Source organism: Bidens hawaiensis, unplaced genomic scaffold (genome assembly GCF_021521415.1).
Source record: "Bidens hawaiensis isolate Kalapana, Puna unplaced genomic scaffold, B.hawaiensis_p1.1 tig00001206_1, whole genome shotgun sequence".
NCBI lineage: Eukaryota > Viridiplantae > Streptophyta > Magnoliopsida > Asterales > Asteraceae > Bidens > Bidens hawaiensis.
In genome coordinates this window covers 247039-267597 of record NW_027491069.1, presented here as the reverse complement: position 1 = coordinate 267597, position 20559 = coordinate 247039, and the positions used below count along the sequence as shown (strand labels likewise).

At 34.5% G+C, this 20559-nt stretch overlaps 1 protein-coding gene and 1 non-coding gene across 2 annotated transcripts; one reads left to right on the top strand and one right to left on the bottom strand.

The window, feature by feature from the left end:
- Positions 1-8127: 8127 nt before the first annotated feature.
- On the bottom strand, positions 8128-10065 carry LOC143564254 (UDP-glucuronic acid decarboxylase 5-like). The gene is made up of 11 exons (XM_077051588.1): positions 9985-10065; positions 9790-9876; positions 9615-9702; positions 9442-9533; positions 9292-9356; positions 9114-9202; positions 8922-8999; positions 8749-8842; positions 8597-8663; positions 8419-8523; positions 8128-8337 (listed from the first exon to the last, which is right to left on the bottom strand). The coding sequence occupies exons 1-11, from the start codon at positions 10060-10062 to the stop codon at positions 8158-8160; spliced, it is 1023 nt and encodes a 340-aa protein (XP_076907703.1). The 5' UTR covers positions 10063-10065; the 3' UTR covers positions 8128-8157.
- Positions 10066-19719: 9654 nt separating this feature from the next.
- On the top strand, positions 19720-19791 carry TRNAH-GUG (transfer RNA histidin (anticodon GUG)). Its single transcript has one exon. It is a non-coding gene; the product is annotated as a tRNA-His (tRNA).
- Positions 19792-20559: the final 768 nt, after the last annotated feature.

Below are 20559 nucleotides of genomic sequence, written 5' to 3'. Positions count from 1 at the left end.
TGGCCCATGAGCGTTACATGGCATTTTAACTGAGTCAACTAATTATCGAATACACGAATCAAAATGAGTAGTCGGAGAATTTCGTGAATCACCACGGTGATATCTCCAACAAAATATCGAATCCAAACAGGTTATGAAATGGATAGTTGGAGTGCTCATGGGTTGTCATGGATTTTCCACCCAACTAAAAATTTAAAAATAATTAAAACGCAATTTTGGAAAGTTTCCGAATTTAGCCACGAATCACCGTGAATTCGGTTTTTTTTAGGAATGCAATCGTTGATCGGTCACATTTGATTCACTTAAGGTCCGGTTGCATGACATATTGTCCAGCTTTGGCCTAGGGACTCGGGTACTATGGTCGGGTTATCCTCCAGGTAAGGAAAAGCGTCTTACCTTTGGTTCTCGGAACCGTTTTGCCAAGACCCAACTCACAGTTCTCTAGTCCCCTACGGCTACTAACCAAACATGTCATACTCCCATGCCCTAAGGAGAGAGAGTGAAAACAAATCTTGGGAATTCTTTAGAAATTTCCCAAATTAAAAATGCAATTTACTAAATATATTAAAAGATTTTTAAAGATTTGGAAAATATTTTGAAAGTGAGGCATAGCCTCAGATTTGGTGTGTGCAATAATTACCAAAAGTAAAAGATCTAGTGAATACTTATCTAAAAATAAAAGATGTAATAATAACTAACTACCAAAATAGAAAGATATAATATATAATTTCCAAAAATAAAGATATAGCTAACAAATTACCTCAAACGAAAGGATATTGTAAATACTTATCTAACTAAGCTACAAACAATTAATGAGCAAATAACATAGTTCAGATAGGCACGTATGGGTTCCTAACATATGACTAGGACAATTTCTAACCACCTATCTTAAACCTTTGGCTTTGATACCAATCTGACACACCCCAACCTAAGGCGGAAATGCCGGGGCGTGAGCATAATTGCTCATAGCTCGAGGTAACTATCATGCAATAATGGCGACAATATCTAATAATTAATTTATTTCATTTAAAACAAAATATCCAAATATAGCAAATAATTCCAAAACAATAATCCATGACAATAAAGGTAATAATTCAAATAACTTAAAATTAATTTGTTCTTGAATAAGCCTATGGTCTCAACTAGCAATCCATGACTTCAATTCTTCAATTCAAACGATAACCTGCATATACGTAGAAAATACAATAGGTTTGTCAACAATAATGTTGAGTGAGCATGTCATTAATTTTTGCAATAATATATAATATGAAAAGATAGCAAAACGTAAATAAAGTGGTAATAAACCAAACTAATGAGCAAATAAAGTGTCAAGCGAACCATTGCCAAGTGAATCGGGCGCCGGTTAAAACTAGACGGTCGTATGATCATACTATAATGAGAACATGGTGGACCTCTCTGAATGCGCAAATTAAACAAGTAATCAAATAGTAGCATTTATGTCTAGCGATTCACACACAATATAACGTTTGCTAATGATTAAGATATGTATAATATGGAATACTATAAGTACGTATACGCCCCCAAAACGTTTGAAAATGTGTGAAAACGGGGGAATGACAAACTCACCTTAGTAATAAGGGAGTTAATAATAATTAAGAAAAAGAATAACGAGTCTTCTCTCTTGATTGATTCCAGCCAATCGTAAGGGTTCAAGGATATGTTTTGTTTGTTAATGGAGGGTTTTGAACCTTGAAAGAGTTAAGAAAAGTTTCGTGAGCATAAAGGCTTTTGAACTCACAAAACAACAAGAGTGCAAATTCACCTATGATGCCTCTAGAACTCGTGACTATTTTGGGCGAATGTCGGGTCGTTTCTGCACATCAAATGCACCTGGGAATTCAACCAAACTAAACATTAATGAAATCCTTGGAAGTGGGAGAAAGAATCAACGAAATCGGAGTTTGTTTGATACCTTAAACACGATGACAAAGTAAAAGTATCACTGCAGTATCGGTTCTTGCGCAGTATTGATGTTAAGTGGATTTGAAGGTCGAAAACTTGATAAAATGAAATGAGGCCGGTGTTAATCTTTCAGGAGGAGATTGAAGGTTAACATAGAAGAAGAATGGAGTCATTTAGTTGAATTTGGAGTGAGATATGGGTCTTCAAAGTTGACTTTCAGCTACTGGTAGAATCTAGGATAGAGATAGTGAAAGATTTGGTAGATTTTGTAGGTATTGGAGTGGAGTGTAAGGTTGTCCAAGATATTGAAGAGTCCAAGAAGTTGACTTCTAGATATCTTTGCAAGATTTGAAATATCTTTGCTAAGTCAACTATCATCTAGAAGGTAAATAGATAAAGAAAAAGAAATGCAGGAAGGAAACGGTTTTGTAACTTTAAAATGTTATGACTAGATACTTGGAATTGCATATGTTATTTAGTAGAGAATCCAAGGGGTTATATTTTTAGGAGAGTTGGAAGTTATCTCAAGAATTGGATAAAAAAAATGTATGACTTATATGTGTGTGCATATCTCGACAGATTAAGGAAAAAGGAAGCACGTGTATTGTGTTTTAATATATCTATAATTATGTCATACAAATATGATTTAATTTTGTTACTTTTTAAAAATATATGGATCTTACTAGGTTATACATGCACTTTTGTAGTATAAATAAAGAATAAACATTAAATAAATCATGGAGGGCTGAAAGTGAATACTTATAATTGCAAAATTTTATTAAAGATTAGGATCCGGAAGATGTTCGTACAATGACAAAATGAAAGCAAACGAATATGGTAAAAACCCGAAATGTTACATTCTTAAAGTTGCATCTTATTTGATGCTTCAACTTTTTCTGAGGTTTTCCCTTTGAATTATTGTCAGATGTGGAGCTATCACAAACTTCTTCCTTTCTTGAATGAACAAATTTACTTTGGCTTTTCTTATCAGATTTTGGTTGACTTTGATTGATAGAATTATCCTTGATAGCTTCTTGTATCATTTTATGGATTTCATCTTTATATTGGGCGGGAAGTTCCTTATTTTCGTTGTTAACATTCTCTTTGCTTCAAACTTTATTGGAAGGATTATTTTGAGAGTTTGTACTTCCTTCTCTTGACATACTACAATAAAATTTTTAAAGATAAGTTCAATATTCGAGGAATTCAAAACATATCCTTTATTTATATTATTGTAGTTTACAGAAGTACACAACATTATTATTATTAGCCACACTTATTACAACTATTACAATTCTTATTATTTATTTCTTCCAACGGCCGTTTATATTTGATGTATGAAAAGTAGAGTAGGTTTTCTCTAACTTATCTCCCCCAGACATAATTTGTCCATAAAATTCAAGCCTTTAACATATATTTAATAGAGCAGATGTGTAATCATTCATTTTTTAAAATCTTAGAACCTTATATTGTTCCATTCATTTCTAGCTATAGGGGGGGTAATGAATCTCTTTGATGAATAAATCTGCCTTTTAATTCTTTCCATAAAACACTTGGATCATCATAATTAAAATACTCCAATTGAAGCATTTCATCGATGTGTTTATGGATAAAGACATCAGCTGTTGCTCTATTTTGTCCATCCAGCGTATTGTTTTCATTAATTACATGTAACACATCCATTGATTTGAGGTTTCTTTTGACATTTGCTGTGCATGGCATATAGTTATCTCCAGAACTTTTGAGGGCAAAAAATTCAAGCTTTGCAGTATTCGTCATTTTATTACTAAACACAAATTAGATAAATATTAGGAGTACATACTTATTAAAACTGAAAGAAAATACAAAGGTAGAACTATAAATAGATAAAGGAAAAAAGAAAAGATTAAACTCCTTAGATGGAAGATTACAAATTAAGAACAATAAGATATCATCATTATGATGGTTAACATTAAAACTGAGCGAAACATCTTTCAAAATATTATTTTGGGTATTCCTGAGAAGAAAATTTTTTGTATTTGTGAAAAAATTGAGATTGATAATTGGTTATTTGTAGCGAAAAACTTTATAACCGTTTTATAACGGCTATATGGCCGTTTTATCAACGGTTATATATATATATAAATTATTTTGTAAGTAATAGAATAAATGAGATCCAAATGATAATCTATTAAATAAGATGTAAAATAATTATGCATAATAATAATAATAATAATAATAATAATAAACTTGTTTATGATACATAAATAATCATTAGTACATGAATAAAATTTAGTGTGCATAATAAAAGTTATAGAGATAGTAAATACAGGTTAGAGAGTTATTAGTCCCATAATTAGTAAAAGTTTATAATAAGATATCTTTTATATTTGTTTTGTTCTATCATTATAGTTATCTTTTTAATCATTATTAATGATACGCTTACCTTGTTTATAATTGACGTCTTCTTACTTGGTTGATCTTCTTGATTAAGCCACAAGCGATTCGTGCTGATAACGTGTTATAATATTACCACAATTAAAACAAGGTTGAATATATTCAAAGAAACTTTAAGATGGTATTCTAAATTCACCAATGCAATTTACTCTTGCATTTTATCTACTATCTATACACCATAATGATTTACTATTGCGGGAACATGAACATTAAATGCAAGTTGAAAATCTTCATCCATACACCAAACACGTTATAATTCACCAACACGTTTATAACATGACTTTGTTTATTTTCTGTTTCCTTTTTTATTCTCTATAGCGACTCTAGTGTATTAACTAACTTAGTTAATACCGACCGAATTCCCACCACATCAAATCTGAAAACGTTTTGATACCCTTTCAGCCATACCACAACTATGCTTTTGAGATTTCTTGATCTTTTGTTATGGCGAGTACACCGATACCAAAAACGTTTCCGCCAACGTTAATACACATGAAAAACTGCTCGAGAGTAACGGTAAACCAAACGCGAGATAGAAATCCTAGTTTTAAATAGATATCACATAACGCCTCTTGAACCCCTTTGAACAGAAGCCACAACGAGATAGATCTATACATATCAGAGAGAGAATGAGTAAATTCGACCCATGGCCCGTGTTCTTCAATCGTAACTGGCCCTTCCTCATGGGATTCGCCATCACCGGAACCATCATCACCAAATTCTCCCTCGGCCTCACTGGTGAGTATGCTTTTTATTCCATCAACCATCTTCAAGTTCATATTCACTAATTTATACTATATATAATACATAAGTCATGGGCAAATTAAGACACCTCTTTTTTAAATAATTTACAACTTATAATGCATAATGCACACATTATATAGCATGTAAGATAAGGACAAACTTGTCCATTAAAAAATATGCCTATAAATAGTTACAACATTACCCCCTCAACTTTACTCAACTTTTGTAAATTTAAGAAATAGTTACAACTTTGGACCTTCATCTTTACCGATGTATTTCTTTTAAATTTAATTGTTAACCAACTTCCCACCAATGATTTTCCAGCGGCCGTAACTTTTTCATATGTTAATATTCTTTTAAGAAAATTACACCATAAAAATGAGCATTTTATTGTCTTTAATTTGGGTATGGTATTGCTATTGTTTATTCCAATTAAAATTAGGATGTTACGTATGGGTCGGTTTTAACAGCTTCAAAGTTAAGCAATAAGTCAAACCGTCGGTTCATATTTTTTCATTGAAAACCGAAATTGAATCGTTGAAAATTCAAACTGAATCGTTACTAATGGTTTGGTTTCACACATTGAGCTTTAACAATAAGTTTACCGACCGGCCCGGTTTTATATGGCCAATTTTCAGTATAAAGCATAAACCAAACCGTTTGCTATGGTTTGAACATTCTGAAACCAGTTGACCAAAAGTGATGATCGGTTTAAACTTTTTAAGGTGTCAAACGAACCTTGAACATCCGTAATTTTTACATGATTACTAGAATTTTCTTTCCCCGCCACATCGCACGATCATCCATCAATACTATATATAATGTAGCACTCATGGGCAAATTAAGACACTAGGTTGTTAAGTAATTTACAATATTTAAAACTTTATGTACACTCTATAAAGCATGTAGCATAGGGGCAAAGTTGTCCACTACAAAATGTGTTTTACGCAAATTGAATTTGTTAGAAAATAGTTACAAAATTGGCCCTTAAACTTTATTAACCTTTTGTAAATTTAAGAAATTGTTACAACTTTTACCCCTCATCTTTACTCATGTATTTGGCAGGTTTATATATTTTCTTATTTTTCTTCTATATTACGTTTAAGGAAAAAACAGAGCTTACCGATGCATCGTATTTATTTTTGTCGACGTTTCCATATAAAATTTATTCTATAATGAGGTACGGTTTATAATGTACAAATCACAAAAGCATTATTGTACAATTCAAATATGTAACTATAAATCAATAAAATGTTTAAACACATAAATATACATTAAAGTATAACCCATGTTATGTTTTAGTTTATAAATTCTGAAATTACAAATTCAGTCCTCCATTTATACAACTCACATTACAAAAACAAAGCAATAAAATCAACTTAAATTAATGTTGTATGAATTTGTAACGGCTTCATAAAAAAGTATGAAGGCCAAACCTAAACCGTGGGCATAACCGTTAGCAATGGGTTTTCGTCGAAAACCAAAAACAACCGGCCAGAAGTTAATGGAAAAAACTAACCGTGAAATCAAGCCATTGACTAGTTTGAACGGTTTTACGGTTTTAAATCAAACAACGAACACCCATAAACTTGTTACATGATTACCAAGGTATGTGTTTCTCGTTGCATTGCGTGGGCATCCGCCTAGTTAATAATTATGCTATGCCACAGAGGAGGATAGGAACAACTCCGTCTTTGCCCAAAGACACAACAGGTACCATATCATATCGTATCATATCCCCTGATTTTTATAACCCTAGATTTTTAATTTAGCTCCATTTCTTTAGCTTAATAATATTAAGGCAGCTTCTGTAATTTTGCAAGATGATGATCTTGAATTATTGTTCAATAGTGACCATGTTGAAGCTTTTAATTATTTGTTGATTATTATTGCAATGAATCTGCCCGTTCATCTCTTTGTTGCCATGCATTGTGTTTTGTCTCTCGTGCAGGTGAATGGCTGTTGAATACGCATCAAGATACAATATTTTTTCTATATGTTTACTCGTGACTATGAAATTTGTATTGGTTTTAGTTTCAAACTGTTCTGAATGCTTCATCAGTAGTACTAAATTTGAACAGAGTTAAATAATTTTTGTGCTGTTATGAATGTATCCGGTTGCTAAACCGTGGAGTGTATCTGGCTTCTGCTTTGAGAATGGTTATTCTACGGCCTTATGTGATGTTGTTGTCTAACCATTTTTAAGTGTGAAATGAGTTGACACGAGCCACCCTTATTACACTAGCTAATTTTGGACGGGTCTAATCTAAATGTGACCAGTGACCGGTAACGACACCCTCAACTGTCACTGTCTGATACCATGAGCTAAACCGATTTTGATAAGTTTTTACATCACTGTCTGTTGTCACCATCTACGACTCCAAGATCGTCTCCACCTGCTATCACCACTGGCCATTATAAATACAAATAATGATGATTTTAATTTGATTTATTTTCCTAAAACAGCCCAATTCAATCTAACTTCATTTTTGTTTGGAACCTGTTTTTGATCTGTTTTGGTCAAAAACACGACTTTTTTTTTCAAAATAAGCCGTTTGACCTGTTACTTTATGTACCATTCTGCCTTGTCGGGCAGAGTCGGGCTTGCTATTGATCTGCTTGATGTTCAAAAGGACAAATAAAAAACAACATTACAAGTAGAACAATTCCAGTTCCGCCTTGTTGATTCATTTGATGCTCAAAAGGACAAGTACATTGCCAAATTACAAGTAGAACAGTTCCAACTGTCTTGTGCTTACTATTGATTTAATTGATATTCAAATGGACAAACAAATAGCAAAAATTACATGTAGAATTCATTTGATGATCAAATGGAAAACAAATAGCAAAATTGCATGCATAAACATTCCGCCTGTCTTGTCGGGCATTTACTATTGATTCATTCGATGTTCGAAAAGACAAACAAATAGCAAAATTACAAGTAGGACCAATTTATTTGATTTGGAGAATAAAATTTTAGAAAGCAAAAACAAAACACACAACTGAAAAATATCATCACATCAAACACTTGCTTGTTTGTTTGCATGCTTATACCTACTTGGCAACTCCAAGCCTTAGCCTGAAATCTGCCTCCATGAGAGGAAGACCATCACACAATTTTATCTTGGGCTCCCATCCAAGCAACTTCTTAGCATTCGTGATGTCTGGTTTCCTTTGCCTTGGATCATCCGGCGTGTTCTCCACCATCTTAATCTCTATTCCCGGATTTATAAGCTGCATTTCAACACATATTTTAAACTCATCCCTTTCAAACAAATCAACAAACTAAAAGGAAAAAGGAAAAGAAAAACTAACCTCTTTCACTGTCTCAGCGAGCTCAATCATTGTAAATTCACCTGGATTACCAATATTAATCGGCCCGGTGTTCTCCCCTTCCATCAACCGAATAAGCCCATCAACCTATATAATCGTGAAATAGTCAATGTTTAACCACACACAGCCAATCATATATCCATATTATTTCATGAAATACCATATCAGAGACATAACAAAAACTGCGAGTTTGGGTTCCAGGAGCTTGAACAGTCAAAGGTTCATCACTGCAAGGATTAAACGAGTAAGAACATAAACTTAGCTATTCAAATAACAAATTTAACCTCTTTACAATTAACAGTTAATACTTACCGAAGTGCTTGAGCAATAAAATTACTAACGACACGCCCGTCATCTATGTTCATCCGGGGCCCATAAGTGTTGAAAATACGAGCGATTCTAATTTCTGTAAAATAAAAAAAAGGATTAAACACAATTAATTAAATCGAACTATTAGTATACATATAATAGCTGTAACATGTTACCGATTCCATGTTGCCTATGATAATCGAACATCAAAGTCTCTGCCACACGTTTTCCTTCATCATAGCAACTCCTAACCCCTGCAAATTACATCAAAGAAGCAAAATCAAATTTCATTGCTTTTACTTACATTATTTCAGAAATTTAATCGAACATTCTGCATATAACAAAGACAAACGATCACGTGGGCTTACCAATCGGGTTGACATTACCCCAGTAGGTCTCGGGTTGAGGATGCACAAGAGGATCACCATACACCTCTGAGGTTGATGTAAGCAAAATACTAAAAATACAAATAAATGTCATACATAAACGCACATCCCAAATACCACGAGAATCCAACGTTCCAAAATTTATATAAAATATTAAAACCTTGCTCCAACTCGCTTTGCAAGACCAAGCATATTCAGCGTGCCAATCACATTCGTCTTTATCGTCTGTCACACGTTACAGTTCCTTAAAATCCCAATTATAATTTTATCCTAGTTTCAAAATGCAATGAAAATGAGGACACACACGCACCTTTACGGGATTGTGCTTGTAAAAAATCGGCGAAGCAGGGCATGCAAGATGGTATATCTGATCCACCTCAACCAGCAACGGTTCCGTGACATCTGCAAAGAAGTATAGAATATTGTTATCATTACAGAAGAAGAACATTTACTACCAAATGCAATTAAAAATTAGTAATTTACCATGACGAATAAGCTCGAATCTTGTGTGACCAATCCACTTTCTAAGATTGTCTTTTGAACCAGTAAAATAATTATCAGCAACAATCACCTAAGTGTCAAACACATACATAACACGTATAAAACAAGTATGAGATACGATATAACACATGAGTTTTATGGCGTGTAAACACGATACCTCATTCTTTTCATTTTCCATTAGTTTGTCCACTAAGTGAGAGCCTATAAATCCAGCACCACCAGTAACCAATATCCTCATATTTGACTGCATACATATTTGTAAGTTGAGTTTATAATAAAAGTGAAGTAGTAGTAATAATAATAATAATAATAATAATAATAATAATAATAATAATAATAATAATAATAATACCTGAAAGAATTTGGAGTTACGGAGAGGAGAAGGGGTTGGAGGCGGTTTTGTAGCTTTGTGATCTCCATTTGAAGCCATTGTTAAAAGCCGAATCTGGAAGAAGACAGTAAAGGTTTAAGTTGTGTTGTGTGTGGAATCACAGATGCAAAGAGACACTCATATAAAGAAGAATATGAATGAGTTACTTACAATCTCACCAAACTCGGAGTTATTATTATTAATTGAATGCTTGGATATGACGATAGGAATGGAAACCTAATGATGGCTTCTCCATAACAAACATCACAACTAACGGAAACATGGAGAATTTAATAATATAAAAATTGGTTGTTCAGTGGAAGTAATACTTACGCCAGCTTTGAGAAAGTCAAAGGATCGTCAGCTCAGCAGACACGATGCCACCTATCGATGGAATTGGAGTTCGAAACTGCGTGTGATTGTGTTCATCTGAAACCAATGGTTTGTTGTTTTGTTGAGTTTGAAACTGATGGATTCACTTTCTTTTTTAGTCTTCGGGTGGACCATGTCAGGTTCGTAAAAGTAAATAGTAAGGTGCTGTTTGTTTTTGAAGACAAAAATTGTCTGCAATCTGATTTTATCTGATTTCATGTCTGCAACTTAAGATGTGGTCTGAAGGTCTGCAATCTGAAAATATAATACTGTTTGTTTTATAAACTGGGTATCGTCTACATAAGCTGAAAATTAGTTACCTATCATACATATCACAGTAAATAGAAGTCATTTAACGTCTGTAGACTAGTAAAATAGCTGGTGGTGGGCGATGGACGGTGGTTGTGGCCGACGGGTGGGTGGTGGTGGTGATGGATGGTGGTGGTGGTGATGGACGGTGGTGGTGGGTGGTGGATGGTGGTGGTGGTGGTGGTAGTGGACGGTGGTTGTGGCGGACGGTGGGTGGTGGTGGTGATGGACGGTGGTGGTGGCGGACGGTGGGTGGTGGTGGTGGACAGTGGTGGTGGCAGCGGCGGCGCACGATGGGCGGTGGTGGTGTTGGACATTGGGTGTTGGTAGGATGTTAAGAAGTGTGAAGATGTTAAACAATAGCTTTTTTTTAAAAACCATAAAAGCAGTTTGCAGATCTTATTTAAAAAAAAAAACAAACAGTCTTCAGAATCTTATGTCTGCGCGCCCACAGACATAAGCCTCCTGCAGATGTTTTAAACAAAAACAAACACCACCTAACTGATTTTGATTTGTGAACGTCATATTGGTGTCGGTGTGACTTACTTTCATAAGATTTTGATTAAAAATAAACCTATTTTGACTACTACATTTCAACTTTAGTCATGGTTAAAAAAAATACCTAAAATAGTCTCTTTTTTTTTTCCGGGTACGACGGAATTTCAATACCGTCCGAAAGAAATTGTGGACATTTAAAATTATGCCACGTTTCAACGTATTAACATGGACCCGACGAAATTCGTTAAAGAACCGTCGGACCCGACGAAATTCGTCATCTTCAATATCTCAACCCCCTTAACCTCCATAACCTACCTTTATATCTATCTTTCTTATTTCTTCACAAAATCAAGCAAATTTATAATATAAATTGCTTAGTTTTTCACATAGTGTTCAATTTCAAGGCCCTGCTTGCGGTGCTCACATATAATGTATATATGTGTGAATCACCCTCGGGTGAGCAAAAGTGAAATTACACTAATTTTGACGTTATTTTACTAATCTCGTGAAAATAACGTTAAAAGTGGCAGAAGATTAATCAAGCATCATGTGGTGGCGTTGATAGCCGAAAGACAAGGGTACATGCACCAGTCGGGCTGGTGTCCCGATGGTTGAGTGTTATGTGCCTTATGTCCAAGGCTTGATGCAAAAATACTATCGAGCCGTGGGTCTCACTGGAAGCAGCCTCTCTATTCATACGGGGTGGAGGTAAGGCTGTCTGCATCTTACCCTCCTCAGATCCTACCATAACTTTGCTATTGGTGGGATTTACTGAGTACAATGATGATGATGATGATGATGATAGTGTTCAATTTCACTCTAGAATTCAAAATCAAAACCTCCCTGAATTGAAAATCTATGGTTCGACAGACCAATTAAACAGACGGATCTGACGCAAGCATGAAACTTAACTGTCGGATCCGACTGTTTATTATTATGTGGCCTAGAACACGAATCCGTCGGATAGTTTAAAAAACGTCGGATCCACCGGAAAATTTGAATACGTGTCAAACATTTTATAGGCTATACTAATCCGTCTGATCAACTCTTGTTTCTGTCGGACCTGATGAAATTCTTTGGTTGGTCAAAGTAGACTATTTGGGGAATTTTCCCTAATAAATATCAAGTCTTGGTTTTGGATCGCTTCAATCGGTTTGCCAAGAAGACATTCAACATAACATTGTTATTTTGTTTTTAATAATCTATAATATATATAAACGAAAACCCAAAAATTATATGTGTCGCAATGTGGTCGCTCCCCCTTTTATGGAAGCCATTAGATTTCTTGATGTTTAAATGGAGGTCTCTCATTGATTTAACCCAAATTCATGGGTATGGGTCTTACCAAAACCATATAGCTCTTAAATGGGTTATAACATCTCATTAAATTAAAAATTAATCTTACCAATTATTTGATATGAAAATCCTATAAAATAGGGATATACTAAAATTTAATATTCAATTTAAAAAGAAAAAGATATTATTTATAATTAATAAACAATTTTATAGTAAAAAACATAAGCGAGCCATGGGTCACAAAATCCAGATAGTTTTTAAACGGATTATAACATATCATTTATTTATGAAACTTTTCATCATCAAACCCTAAGTATATTATTAACTTTTTTACAATAAAGAAAATTAAAATCTAAAAAATAAATATTAAAAAACGAAAAATGTAAAACAACTATTCTCTCAAGCCATTAGATTGCTTTATTTGTAAATGAAGGCTTCTCACACATTTTACCCGAATTCACGGGTAAAGGTCTCACCAAACCCAAATAGCTCTTAAACGAGTTATAGCATCTCATTATATTAAAAAATAATCTTATTAAATATTTGATATGAAAATCCTATAAAATAGGAATATACTTAAAATTAATATCCTATTTTATTTAAAATTAAGAAACAATATTATAATAAAGAAATAAACGGGTAATGGGTATCACCAAACCCAGATAGCTTTTAAACCGGATTATAACATATCATTTATTTGTGAAACCACTTTATCATCAAACCTCAAGTATATTAATTAGTAACTTTCTTATAATAAATAAAATTAAAATCCAAATATACATATATAAATATTAAAAAACGAATGATGTAAAACAACCCCGTAATACGGGGGATAAAATCTAGTATGTATTGTGTGTGTGTGTGTGTGTGTGTATATATAACTATTTTCTTGACTTGTAATTGTAAATGGCTTTAAGGCCAACTTGTGTTTGTTTTAGTTGCTTATTTTTATTTTTATACTTGTGACACTTTAATTGTTAACATCTTATTGCTCCAAAGCAAAAGGAGTCTCATTCGGCAGAAGAATGAGCTAAAGTAGTGCTTAGTCTGCTAAGACAAAGACAGTGTTAGTCTCATCATAGAAGATGGTCACGTGCAATAGTGTGTGCTATTGAATATGTTGCATTTGGTAATATGAGGGGGCACTTATAGTGGTTTTCGGGTCCTAAGCTCTACTCAAGGAGTAGATATAGCACATACCTTCATTTTCCTTTAAGGAGTTAAGTAACATTCTTTTATGCTTCAATAACCTTGGGTTAATCAATACTTCCTTTTTGATGTAACTTGTTGACTCTACATTATGGCAAGGAGGCTTGATATTGTTCACCAACACCCCTTCCTTATATTCGTGTTAGACTTTGTTGTCTTCATCATACGGCTAAAACTTAGTCATTTAGCATCCTTATTTAAGTATAAACCTCATTGGTTATCACACGTCCATGTTTCTAGAAGACAGGCAAGGATTGCTAATAACTCATTCCTTGCTGCTTGATGGCGTGACCAAGCTGATTACTCTCCTATTTTCTAATGGTGTATTGCATATTGCAAGAAAAGGAAGGCATTTTGCATTACCTTGTCATCAACCCCTCATTCAATCACGATGTTGTACAAAATAACTTGGGAAGATAAGCCATCTCTGTATTTTTTTTTCTTCTTTTTGAAATGGAAAGAGTGTAGAAGATATAGTTTGTAAAGAAGAAAGATGGGTTGAAATTCGGTAATGCTCAATGATAATTATAGTTTTTTTTTTGTTTAAATACTAAGTCATTACCGGTGTTTAATAGTTAGAATTGTTTATAACTTTTATACACACACACACACACACTAATAAAAGAATACCACTTTGTGCCACTTGTCACTTTCTCATCCCTCCTCACAATTTTAAACCCATTTTCAATATATGGTTTCATTTCCGGATCCCGCATGGGTCTTACCCGACTCAACTATTCATTTCTGGATCTATATATTGTTATAACCTTATTTGTTTTTATTCAACACAATCGCAACCCTCCCCGATTAGAAACCTAGGTCCTCCTTTCTTTCCAAAATGTCTTATTCGTATGATAAATTTTAGGGTTTCTTACATACTAATTAAACACAAAGAATCTCGACGTACGAATTTGTTTAAGGATCATTTCATCTGATAAAGTTAGGGCTTCTTACATAATTCAATGTTACATGAAGTTAGGCCTTCAAGTGTGTTCTTCGTATCTCGCTACAAGAATTTAAGGCTTGAGGTGTGTTCCTCAACGCTAGATTTGTTAAGATTTTTGGTATATACTTTTATGAAATTCGGTGGTCGATAGTTGTTTAGAATATTTAGTATCTTATTTCATTTTTTATTAGTCTAATTCACTGATGGAGTTACACTGTTTTGGTTATAAGTTTGTTAGAATAAACAATATAGGGTTAATCCATTTTACTCTATTATGTTGTTGGATCACGTGCAGAGATAAAAACATTTTACTCTATTAGCCTATTTGATGGAGTTCCTAATCTTATGTATTTGGAGTATATGCTCAAATAGCTATAGAATTATTGTTCTTTAAAATGGTATATATAGCATGAATGATATGTTCTAATAGCTTCACTTTATAAGTATTGGTTACTTAAGAAGGTGTCACAAGTTATCTACTTATGCTTTGCATTGAAGAAACATGCAGTACTATATAATAGTTTTATATAATTTACTATAAAACGATTACAATAAAGTGGCAGGCAAACGGGCAACAAGCTGCGCCGCAACCCCCTTTTGAACAGCAAAGCCAATCCTGCTAAAAACGAAGCTTTGGGACCTAGAAGCTGAAGAGGTTCCGTGTACGACGCGCTGAACCCTACTAAAAAATTTCACAGCCTCTGGAGCCAGAAAACCAAATGTATCAAAGGCAAATGGTAGAAAGACATGTTGATTATCTAAACAAGCTTTCTCGTGTTTAACAACTTTGCCCGATTCAGCCTTCAACGCAGCCTGACCCACAACAAACCCACGGTCCCTGAGCCCAACAAGAGGAGACACTCCTGTAAGATCCACACAAGCGTGTTTCCCCCCTGCCCACCCGAACACAAGAATATCAGCTGGTCGTAAAGTAGACCTCCCTTCAATAGGATCCGTGAGAAAGTTAACAGGGGCCTCCTTTTTAGCAGAAATCCCTGCACGTTTAAGAACATCACACAGAACATCCCTAACCAGATCATGTCTGTATTTAAAGCCAGGCAATTCTTTGCAATGCACCGCATGATCACCAAAAGAATCCAAACAGACCTTACGACAAATTGGGCAAGGTTCATCCGTCGGGAACATAGGGATCATTAACCGGTACTTAAGGATAGCCTGATACTCCAAACCCGACATACGTTGGCCTAATCCTTCAATGGGGATGGCCGTTAGAAAATCCTGAGCCCGAGGAGCCCAAAGGCATTCAAACACCGCCTTTTGGCGAGGGGATAGATCAAACTTCACTTCTAAACTCTTGACGATTCCACTAAATAAGGCACTCGCCACAACATGTTGGGCTTTAGGGGGGGCGGTGTCCTTATTAGAGAACCCGCTAAGATCAAAATCTGGAAGTGAAGTACGTAAACGATCCATCGCACACCCATAATCAGAGTCCAACCCATAAATATCACAACCCCGAAGAATATGGTCTTGCAAACACCACGACTGTGCTCTCGAAGCCACAAAAGCATATGTAGATACATCCTCGGCCGAACAGAGACCCAACCCCCCATAACGGATCGGAAGTGATGCCAACCTCCATTGGAGATCCCCAAAGAACGGACCTCCACAAACCACGATGTCCTCAATCGCCCTCCGAAGACCATTGTCAAATATAGAAACAGCTTCCCCCACATACATAGGTTGGCATGTTCTCAAACCGAACAAAAGCTTGGCGACTCCCATACATGAGCGAAGCAAAAGAAGCTCGCATTGAGGATCCCGAAGTCTTGGGAGACAGCTCATCAGTTCCACAGCGCTAGATGCTCTTTTCATAGCCAAACTGCTGATAAACCCCGCATCCTGGCTTACAGCACCACCAAGGAGTTTCACGCCAAGCACCGGCCTTCCAATCCCGCAAGGGAACAACCCCTCCTGTGTCTTCACCCCATTGCATGTTGGCCAAAATAACTCTGTTTTCTTAACGTTTAATTCAAGACCCAAACGAGGCCCCTCAGACCTGATAATATCTAATGCTTTGGCTACCTCTCTAGTATCCCCGATAATCGTGCCATCATCCAAGTACCAAGCATGAAAGAGAAGCTTGCACCGATCTCTGATTTGGTGAACAAGTGGGTGCAAAGCTAAGGCAAAAAGGAGAGGCCCAAGAGGGTCCCCCTGTTGAACCCCAGTGGTGGATTTAATGAAAGTATCACCCACATATAACCTAGCCGACTGCCCATATAAAAAATCCACCCAAAGAGAAATGGAAGGACATCGACTCCGAACCTCATGTAGAAGGGTCGTCCTATCAACTAAGTTGAAGGCATTGGAGAAATCAACAGTAAGCATAGCCAATGACCCATCCGAATGAAACTGATTTAGAAACCTGTTCGCGCTATGAAGCACGGCCTCTGCCCCACTGGGGACTCCCACCCCAAATTGAAAGTCACCGAGGTATTTAACCATCTCCTTCCCGACACCCCTCATAGCCACCTTAGAGACCAACCGCCTCCAAATGGCCCCAACGGCAATAGGTCTAATCCCATTGTCCGGTTTAAGCAACGGCGTAAGTGGGGCAGAGGCAACAAACTCTGCCAACACCTTAGGACACCTTCCCCCCAAAAATAAATTAACCACCGCAGAGATAGCCTTGAGCAAACCATCCGCAATCGGAGACCCCTCTCCGCACAACGCATCTAAAATGTGTTGCGCTCGCAAACCGTCCCGCCCACACGAAGTCCCTTTAGGGAAAGACTTAATGCACCCAAGCACACTATCAACGTCCACGACAAGGGGAGACTCAGAAAGCAAGAAAGCAGGCATAATCGGAGGTGCCATGATGGGATGCTTGGATGTTGAATATTAGCCTTTTACTTCCATTGATACGATTTTGGGTATTGTTTATTAATTTAAGTTTATGTTGATTAATAGGGATTTGGTGGCAGTCTTAGAACCAAAACCCGAGGTGGTTTTCCTCCAAGAATATGGAAAATCTGAAGATCGATTTATCTCAGCCAGATGCAAACCCACCCTAGCTCCGCCTCTACCGGAAGCTCTGTTGATTTCAAAGGTAAAACTCATGAATAACATACTTTCTATTGTTTTTGTTTGGCGATTCGCTTGATTTACAAACATTTTAGTACGAACGAACCATAACTTTCAAAATATTAGGGTTTTTGAATGGTTCGTTTTGATTTACGTAACATATCGATTTAGTACCTTATGTTTTTTTACTTCAATGGTAGGTAGTAAATTGATTTGATTTTGTCTTTCTTTCAAGAAATGTAAACCCTAAATATATTTGTTTGTTGTTTCCTTCAGTGATTGATGTGGTTGCATTGGATCCATGTGAGGATGATTTTGGCATTTCGCTTAAAAGGTTCTTATTGGCCCATGTTATGTAAACCCTTAATCTTGAAATTTTGGTATATTTCGTCAATTTTAATGCATAATTTTGAGTTCATTGTAAACTATCAGCCAATATTTTGATTTAATATTTAGTGATTACATAAAAAGATGTACAATTAATTGGATTTATTCTTATTTTTTTAAAAGTTATACAATTTATGGTGAAAAAAAAAACTCTCAAGGTCAAAAGCATAAAGAAAGGCATACAGTTTCTTGGCCTCAATGAGTTACTTTTAATTTAATCACTAGATTGAATCTTATTTCTATGTTTTTCAATTTATTTCTATAAAATGTCAATTTTATATTAACATTTTATTGATTTTGTTATGTGTGTAGCCGAATAGGCAACGATGGAATCAATGCAAGCATTGTCAATAGTAATAAAGAAAACTTCAATATACAAATTTGTTGGTTCTGTGGTTCTTATTCTTTCATAGAGTCGAGTATAGTTTCATAATTTTAACTTCTTTTTTTATTTCAGCTGTTTAATTTATATCTTTATTTTAAATGAATACAAGGATTACGATCTGCACAAGGAATTGGAGTTGTGTTAGTGTTATCTTCATTGTTATTTGGGCACAAGAACAAACGCCTTACTGGAATTTATTCTCTAAAGGTAGATACTTATAACAACTACCTATCTATTTATCTACCTTTTTATTTATTATGATAATAGCATTACCTGTTTATTAGTACATTATTAAGGTGTTTAGTATGATTTATATTCAAAATATGAAACCTACACACAATTTTAAAATAATACAATTAGTACAAATCATATCTTTAGTATGGTTTAATTCACAACCCCTGTTAATGTACTTTGTTTTATTTTTACATGATGAGCTTAAAATCTATCATCAATTGATGTTACGCTTATGAACTTATGATGGTAAGTATCAAAATTTGATTATGATATGCTTACTAAAATTCACATCTATATTTGTCAAACTATAAGTCAAATATGCAGTCCAACTTTCCGTTAGTTATTTACAGAATTTTAACATTATGTTTTCTATTAGCTGACCTTTAACATTAGTATGTCTTTTTCATTTATCCTGGCAATTACATTCATATGAAGAAGGTATATTGACTAATGCGAAAGTTTTATTAAGATTTATGAATTGCCTTATCAAAAGTTCCAAGCATACATGGACAAAAGATATTGATTCTTTATAAACAAGGTATTAATCAATACAATCACAAATGTAAACTACAAAGAATTTTTTACTAATTTGTAGCATTTGTGTAAAATTATTGTTTTGTAATTCGTGTAATTTTAATGTAAATTGCCATTGTCTTAACAATCTATGATAATTGTGTTGTTGACTGTATTTTGCTTAATGACTTAATTTTGAAATTTTCATCTATTATCGTGTAATACACGGGCCTCAAACTAGTATAGTTATATTAGATATAGAATTCATTTTTAACATTCAACAAACGTCTATTGAGCGCCCTCAATGAATTTGAACCATGGTCTTGAATAATACAAGTGATTAATAATAATAATAATAATATATCATATATGTTACTAGAAACGAGTCAATTACGAGTTTGTAAAATTACTACCTCGTTCATATAAGAAAATAATAATAAAAAATGATTCCTTTTTTCATATTAAGGTTGATTGCCTAGCACTTTGTAAATGGTATTACTATGAACATAGGTGTCATGTTGTGGCTGTAGTTTAGTGGTAAGAATTCCACGTTGTGGCCGTGGAGACCTGGGCTCGAATCCCAGCAGCCACACACACAATTTTTTAGTTTCTTTTGTTTTGTATAGTACAGCTTATTTATACATCCATCATACTACTATATTTTCGTCAAAATTAAAGACTAACCTTTCCATCCTTTGTTGAGACTTATGAGACCCTAAATAAAATCTCCTTTGGGATTCATATGTTTAAATGTATCTCAAAATATTTTGTATTATTAATCTGAATATTAACAATTTATTAACGTAAAAGATAAAATCATGTCTTTTTCAATAGAAAGAGGGTTTGCAGAGGTTTTTTTTTGTTTTGCCACTGTCGGTATCGCATATACTTACATACCAAAAGACCAAAACCAAACGGAAATATGACATTTCAGTTAGAATTTATAACTACTATATTTTCGTCAAAATTAAAGACTAACCTTTCCATCCTTTGTTGAGACTTATGAGACCCTAAATAAAATCTCCTTTGGGATTCATATGTTTAAATGTATCTCAAAATATTTTGTATTATTAATCTGAATATTAACAATTTATTAACGTAAAAGATAAAATCATGTCTTTTTCAATAGAAAGAGGGTTTGCAGAGGTTTTTTTTTGTTTTGCCACTGTCGGTATCGCATATACTTACATACCAAAAGACCAAAACCAAACGGAAATATGACATTTCAGTTAGAATTTATAACGAACGGTTAAGTTCTTTAGTTATTTGAGAATGTAGAATGTTAGGTTGACGAACAGTTCCTTTTACATCTGGGGCAAGCAAAGCTCGTTTCAATATTAAATCCAACATAAGTTTGTTG

What these genes read in the sequence shown, in the direction of transcription:
- LOC143564254 (XM_077051588.1), bottom strand. Translation starts at nt 10,062, where the DNA reads ATGGCTTCAAATGGAGATCACAAAGCTACAAAACCGCCTCCAACCCCT. An exon ending in ACAAGCACAATCCCGTAAAG is followed by an intron (nt 9,357 to 9,441) that starts GTGCGTGTGTGT and finishes AACGTGTGACAG; the next exon opens with ACGATAAAGACGAATGTGAT. An exon ending in GGGTAATGTCAACCCGATTG is followed by an intron (nt 9,000 to 9,113) that starts GTAAGCCCACGT and finishes TGTAATTTGCAG; the next exon opens with GGGTTAGGAGTTGCTATGAT.